Below are 15546 nucleotides of genomic sequence, written 5' to 3'. Positions count from 1 at the left end.
AAAATTAATACTCTTGTGTAGATAAACTTAGTAATGTACCATTTATTGATGTAAAACAAAATTTAATCTAAATGTTAACCGATTAAACATTGGTTGAATCTTCATAAAAAATCTAAAAATGTACATAGTAGATAAAGATCTACTGTTACTACAACTGATTAACAACCACTTTAATTTTATTTTGCTAATTTTTGAAAGCTCCTAGAACATGCTACTATACCTCTGCTAAACATACACTTTTACGAGATCAAAAATTATTTCAAACAATTTTAGTTGCTTAAAAAAAAATATGGAATGAATGTGAATAACATCTTCAACTACATAATGCTAATAATTAACAAATATACCATGTACTACAAATTCATTCTTACTTACCTTATAAGAGTAAGATCAGGTAATTTTTTTGAATAAATACAGAAAAAAAGCACAACTATATATATATATATTTAGAGGGGGGAGGAAGAAGAAAAAAAAAAGATATTTGAAGACAGAAAGACGGCAGGTGAGGATTCACAAACCACACAAAACTGAAAATTAAACAGATGAAATTTATTTCAACATGTTTCTAGCAAGTTCCCCCTTATGGCAAAAAGCCAATCATAAAAAACTTCAGAACATTTATTAAAAAAAAATTTTAAAAAGTTCTTCATACCATTTTTTATCTCACTTACATCTAAGATTCAAAATACTGTCAAAGATGAAATTCGTGTAATCTATTTCATGTAATTGTTTATATATATAAAAAAAAAAAAAAAAAAAAAAAAAAAAAAAAAAAAAAAAAAAAAACACTTTTAACGCCTGATAATTTCACCGTCATCACAACAATATTATGTTTGTTAAAAAAACTGCAATGAAATTTTCAAATCACAAAATCAAAATCTGTAAAGCCAAACAGGTCTTAAAACACCACTAATATAGATCTCATGATAAATTACAAAACTATTGTAATCTAAAAAATGTTTTCAATAAAAGTGCAGAATCTGTATAAAATAAATTTCAAATGTAAAACAGAATAATTTATTTTTATTTATTCATTTTTTAACATTTGGTAACTAAGAAAAATTATTCAGGTATTAGGAACTTAGCTATTCATTATTTAAGTTAAATAACGAATGGTAAACTTGATTTGTTAGCCCTTCTAAATTCGCCTGGAGAAGAAAGCAGGTAAATATCTCAACTCTACTCAAACAAATGAAACCAAGTCTTTGACATCACAGCATATGTTGGTGAAAATTATCAAAAAAAGATATGTAACACAATGATAAACTCTATTCATCTCAGACACAAGTTATATAATTAAAGACACATAAATCAATAAAAACTTTTTTACCATAGATACATAACAATGAGAGCGACATATTTCACATTCTTGTTCACTTTCATCCTCAATGCCTCTAGACTTCTTTTTCTTATCTTTCATTTCTAGTAGAGGTATTCTTTCACACTGTTTTAATCCTAAATCACTTAGCTGTGATCTAAGGCTCAGTTCTTTACTCCTGATATACATAGATAATAAAAGATTATTAAGCACATCTCATATGTATTTTGTGAATTAAATATAACTACATTTAACATACTATTTGAAACAAGGCATAGTTAAGCAACATGATTCTAGTTTGTGTTCTATTTCATAAGTTCATTTGATATGACAATTTAAAGTTATTGAAAATGCATATATGAATACATTTAAAATTTTTAATTTGATAATGCCATTTCACCTCTGCACTGTTTTCAAAGATAATAAAATCCTGAATGATTAACTCATGAGAAAGCAAAGTGCTCACATGGAAATTCTAAAATTTTCTTAGTAAATAACATAACAAGCAAAACATGAGCGTCTGTTAACCTTCCTTTTCTTGAACCTTCATTGGATTACATTTTGTTTTTCTATTGGGTATTTATCATCCTCACTGCATAACAAATTGCCAGTTTCCAGAAGTATTGTTATTCAGTGTAGCATATTTAATTTATCCTTGATATTAAAACTTTAAAAACAATGAGCATCTTTTTGTATAATTTACATCTGTTTCATTTTAATAATAATTAAGAGACAGAATTCTTCAAAGGGAATTCTGCAATTTGATTTAAAATTTATTAAGATCTGTAAAGAAGGCAATACAAGAACATGCCATATATACATAGGAATTTTAGTCTTTATTCAGCAGCAAGAGGTTTAAACAGGATGAGAACATTTTGACAGAGAGGAGTTAGGCTTCCCCCCTATCCAGCGTAATCTACAGGGCTCCAAAATTTTGCCATTAGGTAACTTCTGAACAGAAAAATTCTGTCGCCCATATTTCACAGAGTGGCTGGCTGGTCCTGGGTTTTAGACAATATACACTGACAGTGTTGAAAGAGAATTATTTCATTATCCTCCAGATTTAATGAATAATAATGTTCTGTTTAAATCTGATTTAACAATTTATTTTATTAATTTGATCCGAAGTGTACGAAATTGGCGAAAATTTATCTGATATTAAGAATAAAAGATGAAGAACAGTATTTTTAGTTGTATGCATAAAAAACTTGGATAATTTGGAAGTACACAATAAAGTTTTAGCATTTTTTAAAATATGATTAAAATTACGTAAAAATAAATTTGACAATAGCCCCATTTAATGAACATTTTCATGAAATAAATCACACTTTGGTTACTATTAATTGTTTGGAATTATATTTTTGCATCCTTAATTAACAAATTTAATAAATTAATAGCATGGGAAATAAAAAAAAATACTTCAATGAATGTTTCAAGTCTGTTATACACTCATGTACAAAATTAGGAGAATTTGCAAATTATGTCTATTTTTTACGGAAAGTTTCGAGATAAGGTTTATATTTGTTGCATGACAAACTATTTGGATCTTTAATTATAAGACAACATGTGCCAAATAATGTTCGAGGGAACATACATCTTTCCCTCGAAAATTATGCATTAGCCTTATTGTTCTTTCCCTCGAAAATTAGCCTTATTGCTCGCCATTAAAATTAAACATGTTATCATCTCTTATAAAAGTATTCTTGTTTTCAAAGTAAGTATTGTTAAGATAAAAAGTTTTTAAAGCATGTTGTTTCATTTTTGTTTAATTATTGAAATTATTAACCTAAAAGATATAACATGCCTTGTGTTACGAAAAATTTATTTTGTTCTTTCATTAGAAAAAAATTAATCTTAAGGATATATTTCTTGAGAAAAATTTCACTTCAGTCGAAATGAGTAACAAAAGTTATTTTTTTGGCCGAAAGTATAAAGTTTGCACATTTATCTTTCTAGTCAAAATTGTTTAGCTTGTTTGTCTTATAAAAGAATGATCCAAATATTCAATTACATCAGTGGCAAACAAATGGATGCATTATTATGCAACAATATAAAATGCATATTATTTCGATAATCACTAGAAAGCAAACATAACTTTCAAGTTATACCCAAAACTGAATTTTTTTGAATGAAAAGATAAATTCATAGTTCAAAATATATAATCAATATTCTAGTAAATATTGCTGCGTGCGCACGGGTTCACAATAGATTGAATGCACAAGTCCGATAATAGGTCAATAAAAATTTATTTTTATCGAAAGAAATATTTCAGATCCGCAGAAATATTATTATAAATAATTTTAATGGCAAGTATTCACAGTATCACACAGTATTATCAACAGTTACGCTTCAAACTACCAATAGAGTTAAACACAATGCAATGCAAAGCGCATCTAAAGAGAAAGCTAACTTGGATATCTCTGTTCATGCAGAACCAAACAACTCACAACAATAATAACTAAGCAACTGAGAGGAAATGCCCTTCCTTGAGGCTTTTATAGTTTTCAACCGACTGCAGAGGTACTTCATGCATTTCAAAATTATGGGAAAGCAATACGAGGGCGGAATTACGGTTACAGCTAACATAGTGGTTAATTACACTTATTCAGTTACAATACTTATTACGGTGGTACAAGGACCGGACAAAATGTCAGACTTTTGGTACTTTCTTGCCAAATTTGATGACAAAATAAGTGGCGAAAACCGTTATCAGCTTGGCGATATTTCGCCAAATTACCAGTTATCCATTTACTCAATGCTAAATGCAATTACCCTGTATTTTTACTTTTCTGGCATAGCTTTCTCTAAAATTTGTCTCATGCTACATTACACAGAAAAATACAATAATTTTACTTATAATTCTACAAAATTACCCATCTACGTAAAAAATTCGTAACAATATTTTTTAAATTAAACTTAATAATATAAATAACATCTAACCTGATTTCTTTAACCATAGGAAGTATCTTTTCCAAAGTTTCAGGCTGTGTTTTCGGATCATTCGCTATGCTAAACAACAATCTTTCAAGTGAGAATGCAGGTGGTTCATAGCTGTTTCTTATATCCTAAAATCCAAATAAATGGTAATGAATAAATAAACTGGGGGGAAAAAAAAGTGAGAGAGAGAAACATGATTCTCAGTTTTTTTTTTTTCAATAATGAGAATAAAAAAATTTTTTGTTATTACTATCATTATATTATTACATGCATTTCTTTAGGAACATGTATCATTATTTTAGGCTTAACATTTGATTAAAATAGAATAGATCTTATATAAGACATATCTTCTGCCTTGTTTATAAAATTGTATTTAACCAATAAACATATTTTAAAAGTAGTAGTGAAAAAAGAACAGTTGTTCTTTTTCATTTTTCATGTAACTTTGGAAACAATTTTAAGAGACTAACAGGTTTCCTCAATAATTTTAGAACAATATTCCATAGTAAAAGCACAGTATGGGTAAACACTTAGAAGAAAAGGGCTAGCTCATAGAGCTTTTCCCTTGAAAAAAGAAGTGAGTAGTCATGCTGTCACTGAGCATGAAGATGCATTCCACAGTAAAAAAATTAGCGTTTTAAATTTGAACCAGCTTTAAAATGAACGGTGGAAAAAAAAAAAATAGCTATAATTCAGAAGAAACGATGTTCAGTAAGCATTTATGACATTTAAAAAGTTAATAATACTTATTTATTAATTTAAAAATAATAGATAAACTATGCTTTTTTTCTAACAATGTTTTGCTTCCTTAAAAGTGGCAGTTTTCCCCCCTGTGCACTTATTATTTATATATATTGTAAGGATCTTAAGTTTTACTAACATTTATTTTATTTTAAATCTTTACTATCACTTCTTATTTTCTACTTCCGGCCAGAATTAAAAGCTTTAACTTATTTATGCAAATTGTCTTGCGAATACCAAGTACTTAAGTCGTGGCTTTTTGCCAAGCAAGAGAGAGGAAGGAGTGATTAGGAGCAGGCCGCTTGCCATAGCAGTTTTACTCGGTTGCTGGTTGCTTTCAAGGCCAGAGGTTTAATCCTCTTAATAATTTTAAACGTATTGTAGTGTTAACAGTTCTCTGTACTACATACGGCCTTTCTGTTAATATAGGGTGAATCTGCAGGTAGACACTTGTTTATTAATCCAAAGTTAGTTTAGTTAGAATTTAGTTAATATTTTTATATTCTTACGTTCAGACCACAAGTGGTTGGTCTCTGTATTCCGAAGTCCGGAAATCATTGTAAAGAGAGAAAAATAAAGGGTTTCGTATACCCTTCCTGTGTATCTTGTCTACTTCCCACATTTATTGAACATAGCTTTAGTAAGCTCCCTGTTCCAAGTCAGGTCATTTAATGTTCCCAAAGCAAGTAAGGAGGAACATAGAACCTGATACTGGCGCCCGACGAAGAAGAATAACCATGGCCGAGTTTCAAGAAGAACCTGTGCTGCCTGCAGAAGCGGGTCAGAATCCAGAAATGCCAGCTGCCGCCCTGGAAGGATTTGGTTACATCGTCCAGACCATGCGCGCATCGATGAAACCAGAAGCAACATTTAATGGAAACTCACCGGTAACCAGTTTTTTGGAAAAATTGGATGACCACTTCATGCTGTATCCCGTGCATGAGTTCCAGAAAGTCACCTTAGCTACCAGCGCTTTGAGGGGCTAAGTGCTTAATTGGTTCAAATGTATAGGCAGAAGCCTCTTGGGTCAAGCGGGAAATCCCACCTATACTTACGAAAATTTCAAGACTGCCTTAGTAAAAGCTTTCCCTGTCGGAAGGGATCGTGCAAAATTAGAAACGGAACTTTTCAGCATATATCAGCAATGAATCGAAAATCTTTCCACCTTTATTTTAAGAAAAATTCATGTCTTCAAACTCTTGTATGGAAACCGTCCAGATCCTGAGATAATTCAAGTGATTTTGCCGAGGTTACTTCCCCAAGTACAAGACTTTATTGAATTAAGGAATCCGACTACACTGGAAAAGTTATTTGAGCTAGCAATCCAGTTTGAAAGTAGAAGAACGGCGGACATTGAAAGAAGACACCAGTATGAACAACGAAACCAATTTGGTTTGCCAAGACCACAGCAAAGTCAAGAACACGGCTACGGAAGCAAAGCGAATCAGTGGGCAAGGAAACCCGAGTATCCAAAAACAACCGGCGAATGTCGACAGTTCAATAGTAATCCAGGAAAAAAGTCTGAAGGCCAGTGGAAAAAGAAGGAAAGCACGGAAAGGAAAAAACAAGATTTAAACTAAAACGGATTTCTGCTGACGGGAGGGTGCGGAAATTCGAAGGCCAAGAAAACCCCTCTTCCTTCAAGTTAAATACAGTAATGGTGAAAAATTTGACTCTTCCAAAGATTGAAGTGTTGGTGAATAACATCCCAGCCACCGCACTCCTGGATACTGGCACACAGTGTTCCTGTGTGGCAGAAGATTTTTTTAGGAAGTATTTTCGGAAATACCGCATATATAATTCAGATAATACGACAGTGTTAGCTGCGCAGGGAGAAAGATGCAAGTGCATAGGTAAATTACCGCTATACGTTCGTATCAAGGACGAACAAGTAAAGATTATGTTTTTTATAGTAAAGAATTTGCAAGCACATATCATCTTAGGGATAGATTTTCTTTCAGAGGCAGAAGCAACGCTGGATTTTAATGAAGGGTCCCTTAAGCTGACGATGAAACCAGTTCGAGAAGAAAAAATAGAACCACCAATGGTAAACCTTGACCACTTGCCTAAGGAAGAGCAACAAAATATTCGACAAGTCGTAAGTGAATTTGCTTCGTTATTTAGTGATATTCCAGGATTTACTCAAGTTACTAACCATAGTATCGACACCGGAGATTCACTGCCAGTTCGCCACAAACGATACCGATATGATAAGAATAAAGAAAAAATTATAGAGTGGCACATTCGAGATATGTTACGTAAAAAGATCATAACGCCCATCTCAAGTAGTTATGCTAGCCCGGTTGTGTTATGTAAGAAAAATAATGACTATCCAGTAACACATTCGAAAAGGTGGCGTTTTGCAATTGACTATCGTAAATTAAACTCCATGACTAAATATCCGGTATATCCGTTACCTATTATTGAAGAAATTCTAAGGAACATAACGTCTACCAAATACATGACGATTTTAGACTTAACGACTGGTTATTTTCAAATAGGTGTTAAACCAGAAGATGTGCCTAAGACTTCTTTAATAACCAAGTCTGGCACTTATGCATTCTTGCGTGTGCCGTTTGGCCTTTCAGGGGCACCAGCAACATTTCAGCGATCTATGGACATTGTGCTAAGGCCTGTTCTAGGAAAGACCATATTTATCTATTTAGACGATATCATTATTACTAGCGATAATCTGGACCAACATGTACAGGATTTAAGACAGGTGTTTTCATTATTAAATGTGTGTATTTAATTATGGCAAAGCACACTAGGGCTATCTGCCTAAGGGGAGGGATGCCTTTCGTGGAGGACTTTCTAAGGAAAACTGGCTCGTATACACGTTACACATTGGGAAAACCACGAAAACGCCCATGCAGCCAGACCTTTCGCGGGATTCGAACCTCTGACCGAACTACCAGTGTTCAGCGACTTTACCGCTCGGCCGCTGGTGGGCCTCATTATTAAATGAGGCTGGTCTAAAAGTTAATGTCGAAAAGTGCAAATTTGCAGCCCCAGAATTAAAATACTTAGGTTACAAAATATCTCAGAAAGGAATCGAGACAGACGAATCAAAAATAATCGCTGTGCAAAAGTATCCGCCGCCAAATACGGCGAAGAAGCTCTCTTCTTTTCTAGGACTTTGTTCATATTATAGGTTCTTTATAAAAGATTTTGCAGCTATTGCTGAACCACTGTTAAAATTAAAAAGGAAAAAGGCAAGATTCTCGTGGACGGCCGAACCCAATAGTGCTTTCGAAAAATTAAAGCAAGCATTAACGCAAGCCCCTGTTTTGAAATTTCCTGAAAAGGAGGAGAATTTAGAAATTTCAGCGGATGCTTCGGATTATGCGGTAGGAGCGGTACTTTCGCAAAATCGGCAACCCGTGGCATTTTTTAGTCGAACTTTAAATCAAACACAAAGAAATTATTCCGCGACCGAGAAAGAGGCAATTGCAGTTCTGTTAGCAGTGCAAAAGTTCCGAGTCTATTTTGGAAGGGCGCCAATAACAGTGTATTCTGATCATGCCGCGGTAACTAGATTGTACTCAGGGAAAAACTTATCCCCAAGGTTAATAAGATGGGCACTCAAGTTACAAGAGTATAATCTGGTAATCAAGCACACGCCCGAAAAGGAAAATATCGTAGCAGATGCCCTATCCAGAATAAAAATAGATGAAGAAGGTAATACTGTAAAGGTGGCAATGCTCACAGCATGTACAATAAATTCCCGAGAAACTGTAATAACCGAACTGGGTAAGGATCCTGAATTTGGAAACATTTATGAGTATTTAAAGGATCCTGAAAATTTTAGCCACCAAGATATTGTGGCGAGAAGAAATAGGGCGGCCCATTACGAACTAATAGATGGTCTATTATCTTATACAAAAACTACAAATTCCAACAACGAATTTCGACGTGTTATCCCAGCTAGTCTTAAATTAAATATCCTGCAGGAGTTACACGACTGCCCTTTAGCTTCTCATGCTGGCATTCGAAAAACTATCCAACGCGTACGCGAAGCAGTCTATTTTCCTGAACTGCAAAAGTTAACAAGGGCGTATGTCCAGTCCTGCCCAACATGTCAAGCAGTTAATTATATTGATTTCCGCCCGGCCGTGTTTCTAAATAGTATTAAATCTGAGTTTCCAAATGATATAATTGGTATTGATTTATTGGGCCCTTTCCCAAAAAGTCAGTTAAATAAAAGTCGGTATCTCCTTGTTATGGTTGATCATTTTAGTAAGTGGACTGAAATTGTTCCCTTAAAACAAGCCTCCGCGAAATTAGTTACTGATTCTATTTTAAATAAATATATTTTAAAATACGGGGCACCCCTAAAAGTTATATCAGATAATGGTCCTCAATTTGTAAGTAATATATTTGAAGACATGAGCCAAAAACTGGGCATACGTCATTTATAAATGGTCCCGTATCGGCCGCAATCAAATATAGCAGAACGGGTCAATAGAAATATAGTGAAAATTATCCGTAGTTATGTTAAAAATTTTCATAAAAGCTGGGATAACTATGTCAATGAATTAGCTTTAGCCCTTAGGACCGCAAAACATGATACAACGGGCAAAACTCCTGCTGAGTTATTTTTAGGCAGAAAGATTATAACGCCGTTAGATAAATTATTTTATGTTCAACAAAGAGCCCCAGAATTTAAAATGGGTGATATAGAAAAATTAATTAAAGAAGCAAAAAAGAACACTGAAGTAGCACAAAGAAAACAGAAGCTCTATTATGATATGAAACGACGGGGAGTAACTAATAAAGTAGGAGATGAGGTATTAAAAATTAAGCATTCACTTTCTTCAGCACCAGAAGATAAAACCGCCAAATTTTTTCCACGATTTGAAGGACCGTATGTCATAGAAAAAATAACTCAGGCTGTAGTGGTGTTAAAAGCCAGGAATGGTGAAACATGCTCCGCAAACATTGACCAGATTAAACCATACTATGACTGTTATAAAATGCAAATATTTAAAGATCTTTTACAGGATCCGGCACGGCAGGCACAAGCTCCAGAGGTGGAACAACGACAAGCACAAGGGCAAGCCATTAGGAGGCAGGAGCAATTGAAAAGAAAGTTTCCCCGTTGGAAAATTGAAGGTAACAAGAAAAAGAAGCCGTTCCACCGACCAGAAAAGAGAGCGCACGACCACCCCCAGAATGAAGAAGGGAGAAGTACGACAAATGCAAAGAGAGCCAGGAGAAATAACGGCAACTATAACCCGGCTCCCAAACGGAAGATCTACCCATCGGACAGGAGTCTACGCAGCAAATGTCGACGAATTGCTGAAGGAACACCAGCTGCGGAGGCAAAGAAACAAGGAAAATTTGAACAGCCAGCAACGAGATCCAAGCAGGAACGAGAGAGAAGTGTCCCGGTTCCGCCAAGACCAGCTGCCATCAAACAGCCAAGACCACAGGCAGAGGCGAAAAAGAAGGTCTTCAAGGGTGACTGAACTGGAAGGAAAAGAAAGCTCATAGAGGAAGGAACTGAAGGGCGAACCCGCACAAGAAGGAAGATAAACCCGACGCTAGTCTTTGCTACCTTCCAGGACTGGGCAGAAAAAAGAATGTCCGAATATCACAAAGAGAAGTAAAACTTTATGTTACTTTGCAACATTAAGTTAATCTTTCATTCTTACTGCAAGTGGCAGAATTCAAGACGTTTTACCTCATGTGAGGTCTACCTTTATCGCCAAAAAGGCGAGAAATGAGTTGTTACCTATTTTGGTATTATGTTTTTCAATTACTCACGAGTAAAACTAAAATTAATATATAATAGGAATGTGTAAATACTTGAATATTGTAAAAGTTATTGTATAAAATTTTATTTAAAAGATTCTGGCAAGAAAGAAGTTTTAGTCTGAAAGACTTTTGAAATGTAGTATTTCAATGGAGAAGAATTGGCACTTGCTTGGAAAAGAATAGAAGTTAACAATGTACTACTAATGTACGTTTTAAAATGCGTAAAATTAACGGCATGTTAATATGTTCTTATATACAATGTGAACTGTTATTTTAAGCGTTAAGAAATACTGTGATATGTTAAAAGTGAAAGTAATGCAAAAAAAATTTTAACTTATTCGTGTGACTGTAAAAAGAGCCAAATTATTGTGAATATGTGTTAAAGGTTGAATGAATGTAGTTAGGCTCTCTGACGCTACACTTCAGAGTTAGCCACTTTCAGAATAGTACCTCAGGCTTTAGAGATGAATATAAGGTGTGTTATGAGGTCTTGTTATGTTGAATTTTAACACGTTAGTGTTTTGATTGCAGGCGGTAGTGTTGAACACTTGTACATAAACACATTCGTGTTTGGTGTTTTCTTTTACAACACATGTCAGAGAGCACGGGGAGAGAATTAAATAACGTCATGAATGAAATAAGAATGTTAAGAGAAATATAAGTATTCTTGTTACTTGCCATTTAATTGTGTAACATTTTATTAAACTAGTTTTCCTTCCAGATCTCTGGAAGGAACCAGATTTCAACTAAGAGCTCCTGTTTAGATGCAGTACAGATGAAAAGTAATTGTCCATGAAGTTGATAATGTAAAAAAACGATTTTTTTTTTTTTTTTTTTTTAATTTCTAGTTCCTAGTGAGAACTGTTTGTAAAAGATTGGCCTCGCGTTAGATTCTAGAGCTAAAAGTTTTCAACAAGGTCGTTTCAGACCTCAGTTTCAAACTAATTAACTCTGGCGGGAAGTATGTAAGGATCTTAAGTTTTACTAACGTTTATTTTATTTTAAATCTTTACTATCACTTCTTATTTTCTACTTCCGGCCAGAATTAAAAGCTTTAACTTATTTATGCAAATTGTCTTGCGAACGCCAAGTACTTAAGTTGTGGCTTTTTGCCAAGCAAGAGAGAGGAAGGAGTGATTAGGAGCAGGCCGCTTGCCATAGCAGTTTTACTCGGTTGCAGGTTGTCTTCAAGGCCAGAGGTTTAATCCTCTTGATAATTTTAAACGTATCGTAGTGTTAACAGTTCTCTGTACTACATACGGCCTTTCTGTTAATATAGGGCCAATCTTCAGGTAGACACTTGTTTATTAATCCAAAGTTAGTTTAGTTAGAATTTAGTTAATAGTTTTATATTCTTACGTTCAGACCACAAGTGGTTGGTCTCTGTATTCCGAAGTCCGGAAATCATTGTAAAGAGAGAAAAATAAAGGGTTTCGTATACCCTTCCTGTGTATCTTGTCTACTTCCCACATTTATTGAACATAGCTTTAGTAAGCTCCCTGTTCGGAGTCAGGTCATTTAATGTTCCCAAAGCAAGTAAGGAAGAACATAGAACCTGATAATATGTATGAATGAATCATTATATTATTATTTATTCACCCTATTTCAAAGATGAGTATAATAACAGCTTTTTAAAGTTAGGCAAGAAAAGGTATTTAGGTTCTTCACAGCCAAATTTCCAGCCAAGCCTGATTATGAAATTGACAGGGTGCTGAAAAATTGCTAAATCTAGTAATCCATAAAAGGGATGTAAAGTCTATGTCTCTTTGGGAACATAGACTTATCTTCTAGCCTTGTGAAACAAAACATAAACAGGGTTCGTACACATTTCTGCACATGGAAATTAAGTACTTTTAAGGACCATTGAAAAAATTAAGGACCTATGAGCAAATGGGAACTGAATAAATTCAATTAAAAATATTATTTATGCCTGAATTTCACTTTTGTAACACCATCCTAAAAATAAAATAGATCCCTAAGTAGTATGCATTATTACTAAACATGAATTAATGAGCATAATGATTAATAAGTTTGAGAATAAAATAAACTTTATGCAATTTATCAAGTAGCATTAAATATTTTATACTTATAATAGTTGGTCATATTTGAAAGAAGATAAATGACATTTATGTTTTACTAACAGTTAGCTTTATGTTGATTTTTTTATGTCTCATTTTGCCACATACTTGGTCAGTCTAGAGGTTTAGTAGCAGGTAGATTTTATGTCAAACGGCAGAGGTTAAAATGAGAAGTAAGATCATAATCAGCATGATTCATAACCAAAAGATTGAATGTTGTCACTACTGCTGCTTATCTAGAGAGAGACCTGCTGATTAGAAGAAACCTGAAAGGCCTGATGTAGACACGGTTGGCAAGTGCTGACACTTAATCAGGCTCTGTTTGATGCAGTTAGTGTCGTAGCTTCGTGTAGAGTTCCAATAAGGCATTAAAGCACTAGAAGTGATAAAATGTTTTGTATTATTTTAAGTCTCTATAGATGCAAAGAATAAGTTTTATTTGAATTTTTACATTTTTGTATTTTATCTTGTGACCACAGTGAGTATTACTGAAAGGAAAAAACTCGCATTAATATGTAGAGATAATTTTTAAGGGTACGCAGTTAGTTATAAATAATTAAATTAGATAGTTTGATAACCTTAGTCATTATGGATTTACATGACCACTGTTAAATTTTATTTTTTAAAAATATTTGTTAAAAAAGCCCTATTAGAATCAAAGTCTAATACAATTTTACAGTTTAAAATACATGTAATACATGACATTGATTCTTAAATGATATTACGATAATTACACATTAAAAGCTACAAAACATTTATGTTTTGTAACAACAACACTCAACAAAATATTTATCTGTCATTTATATTGGAAGCCTTCCCAGACATTTTGGCTAGTTTATATTGATTTCCTTCTCTTCAAACATCTTTTCTAACAATTAGAGATTTGTCTCAATATGCAAACCAATGCTCTTTCCAGTTTCTGCGTGCTTTATCTCCTAACTTGTCAACCTCTCCACAATGTACCTCTCAGGGTTTACTTGATCTGGTAAAAGTTACATAGTCCCAAACCCCCGACAGATGTGAAGCATATTATTGCTATGTCTGAAAGTAACTATAATATCAGACAATGTCTTAAATAAGCCTCTTATTTAAAAAGAACTTAGTACATAAATTCATGTTCTAATGCTAACAAAATCAATTACAGCTCACGGTGATGTAATTAAACAAGAACAGTCAGATTCAAACTAATAATCTGGACTAGTGGTCAAAGATTATACAATTTAATTAAAATTTAATCTGGCTCAGTAATGAGGAAACAGAAATGGGAAATTATATTAAAGGCTGAAATCATAAACAATTGGGTAATTCACATAATAATAACTGCACATATCTTTGAAGAATAATTTTCTTTATGTACTCAGTTTCTTTCTTCAACATGTTTCCTTTTCATTTTAGAATTTTTGGATTTAGTTAAAGATTTTTGTTCTTCTAAAAATCACTAAATGCATTTAGAATGTTTAGAAAAAGCGGCTAATTTTATTTTAGTAAAAGAACCATTCAGAAGAAATATGAAATATATATGGTAAAGGCCGGTTACAGAGCTGAAGTTGCAGAATTTTTAGAATTTAGTGACACAGAGAACAACAAAATCTAGAAATGGCAAAACTTTTAGAATTTAGAGCAGGCTTTGGAAGCAGAATTTAGAAAAACACTAGGCAGCAGAATTTAGGATCCACAGAGATTGCATCAGGTGGGAAAATGCTAGTGCCAGCTATGTGTATGATGCATTAAGACATATTAGATGAATTTTTTAAATTGTAAGTTTTCAATTTCTTTATAAATAAAAAAATCCCTTTCTATAATGCCTGCCCATGTGATAAGATTAGAAGTATTTCTGATATTTTTCATGCTTGTGTCTAGTGAAAAGTAGAGAAAATAAAGGGAAGATAAACATGTTAAGATTCTAGTAACAGAAGTAAAACATTCAAATATTACGTTCTTATTGTTCTTCCAGACATTCTCAAAAAAGTAAGAAATTCTTTGCAAACTTTCTGTATAATACATCGATTATGTGTTGATACCATGGAGACATTTTTCAGTTTGTCACATATTTCTCGAATCTTCTAGAATCATAGGTCTACAAATCTTGCCTTCAAATCCTTCTAAACTTTCTAAGCTGACATGTCTAAAATGCTAAAGAAAAATTATTCCTTCCCATTCTGTAACAGCAAAAAACCAGAAATATTTTGAAAAAAAAAAAAGGGGGGGAGGGAAAAAGTGTAAAATTAATTTTATAGAGAAAACTGATGCATATTCTGAGAGAAACTCTTACTCTTACAAGGGAAAAACTCTTACTATGAAAAAATTAAAAGAAGACATTTTTAATTAATTACATAGCTAATTTTGCTTTTGCTAAGAGTTGTTTCGTAAATTGTGCTTTATAGCATCATACCTTGTTTATTTTTCAGATCCAAAATATTGTATAATAAGTTGCCAAAATGAAACTTTATAATATGACAGCAAAAAATAAAAATGTTTTATTTTAATGTTATTTTTTAAATATAATTTCAATGTATTACCTTTATTTTAATGAAATTAATCAATGTTATGACGCTTTAACAGGGTTCGTACACATTTCTGCACACAGAAATTAAGTACTTTTAAGGACTTTTAAGGACCATTAATGAAAAAATTAAGGACCTATGAGCAAATGGGAACTGAATAAATTCAATTAAAAATACTATTCTATGCCTGAATTTCACTTTTGTAATA

General features: G+C 33.0%; 1 protein-coding gene across 1 annotated transcript in view; it reads right to left on the bottom strand.

The window, feature by feature from the left end:
• Jarid2 (Jumonji, AT rich interactive domain 2) overlaps positions 1-15546 on the bottom strand; it is a 92332-nt gene that overhangs the window by 11276 nt on the left and 65510 nt on the right. The window contains exons 17-18 of the mRNA XM_085822776.1: positions 4259-4383; positions 1331-1496 (exon numbers count right to left, since the gene is read on the bottom strand). Of these exons, the coding sequence (XP_085678902.1) occupies positions 1331-1496; positions 4259-4383 (291 nt within the window). The remainder of the gene's footprint in view (positions 1-1330; positions 1497-4258; positions 4384-15546) is intronic.

This window comes from Stegodyphus dumicola, chromosome 1 (assembly GCF_044657685.1).
Source record: "Stegodyphus dumicola isolate Sdum_Otavi_A_Nest chromosome 1, ASM4465768v1".
NCBI lineage: Eukaryota > Metazoa > Arthropoda > Arachnida > Araneae > Eresidae > Stegodyphus > Stegodyphus dumicola.
The sequence above is the reverse complement of the archived record's forward strand: the minus strand, read 5'-3'. Positions and strand labels throughout refer to the sequence as shown.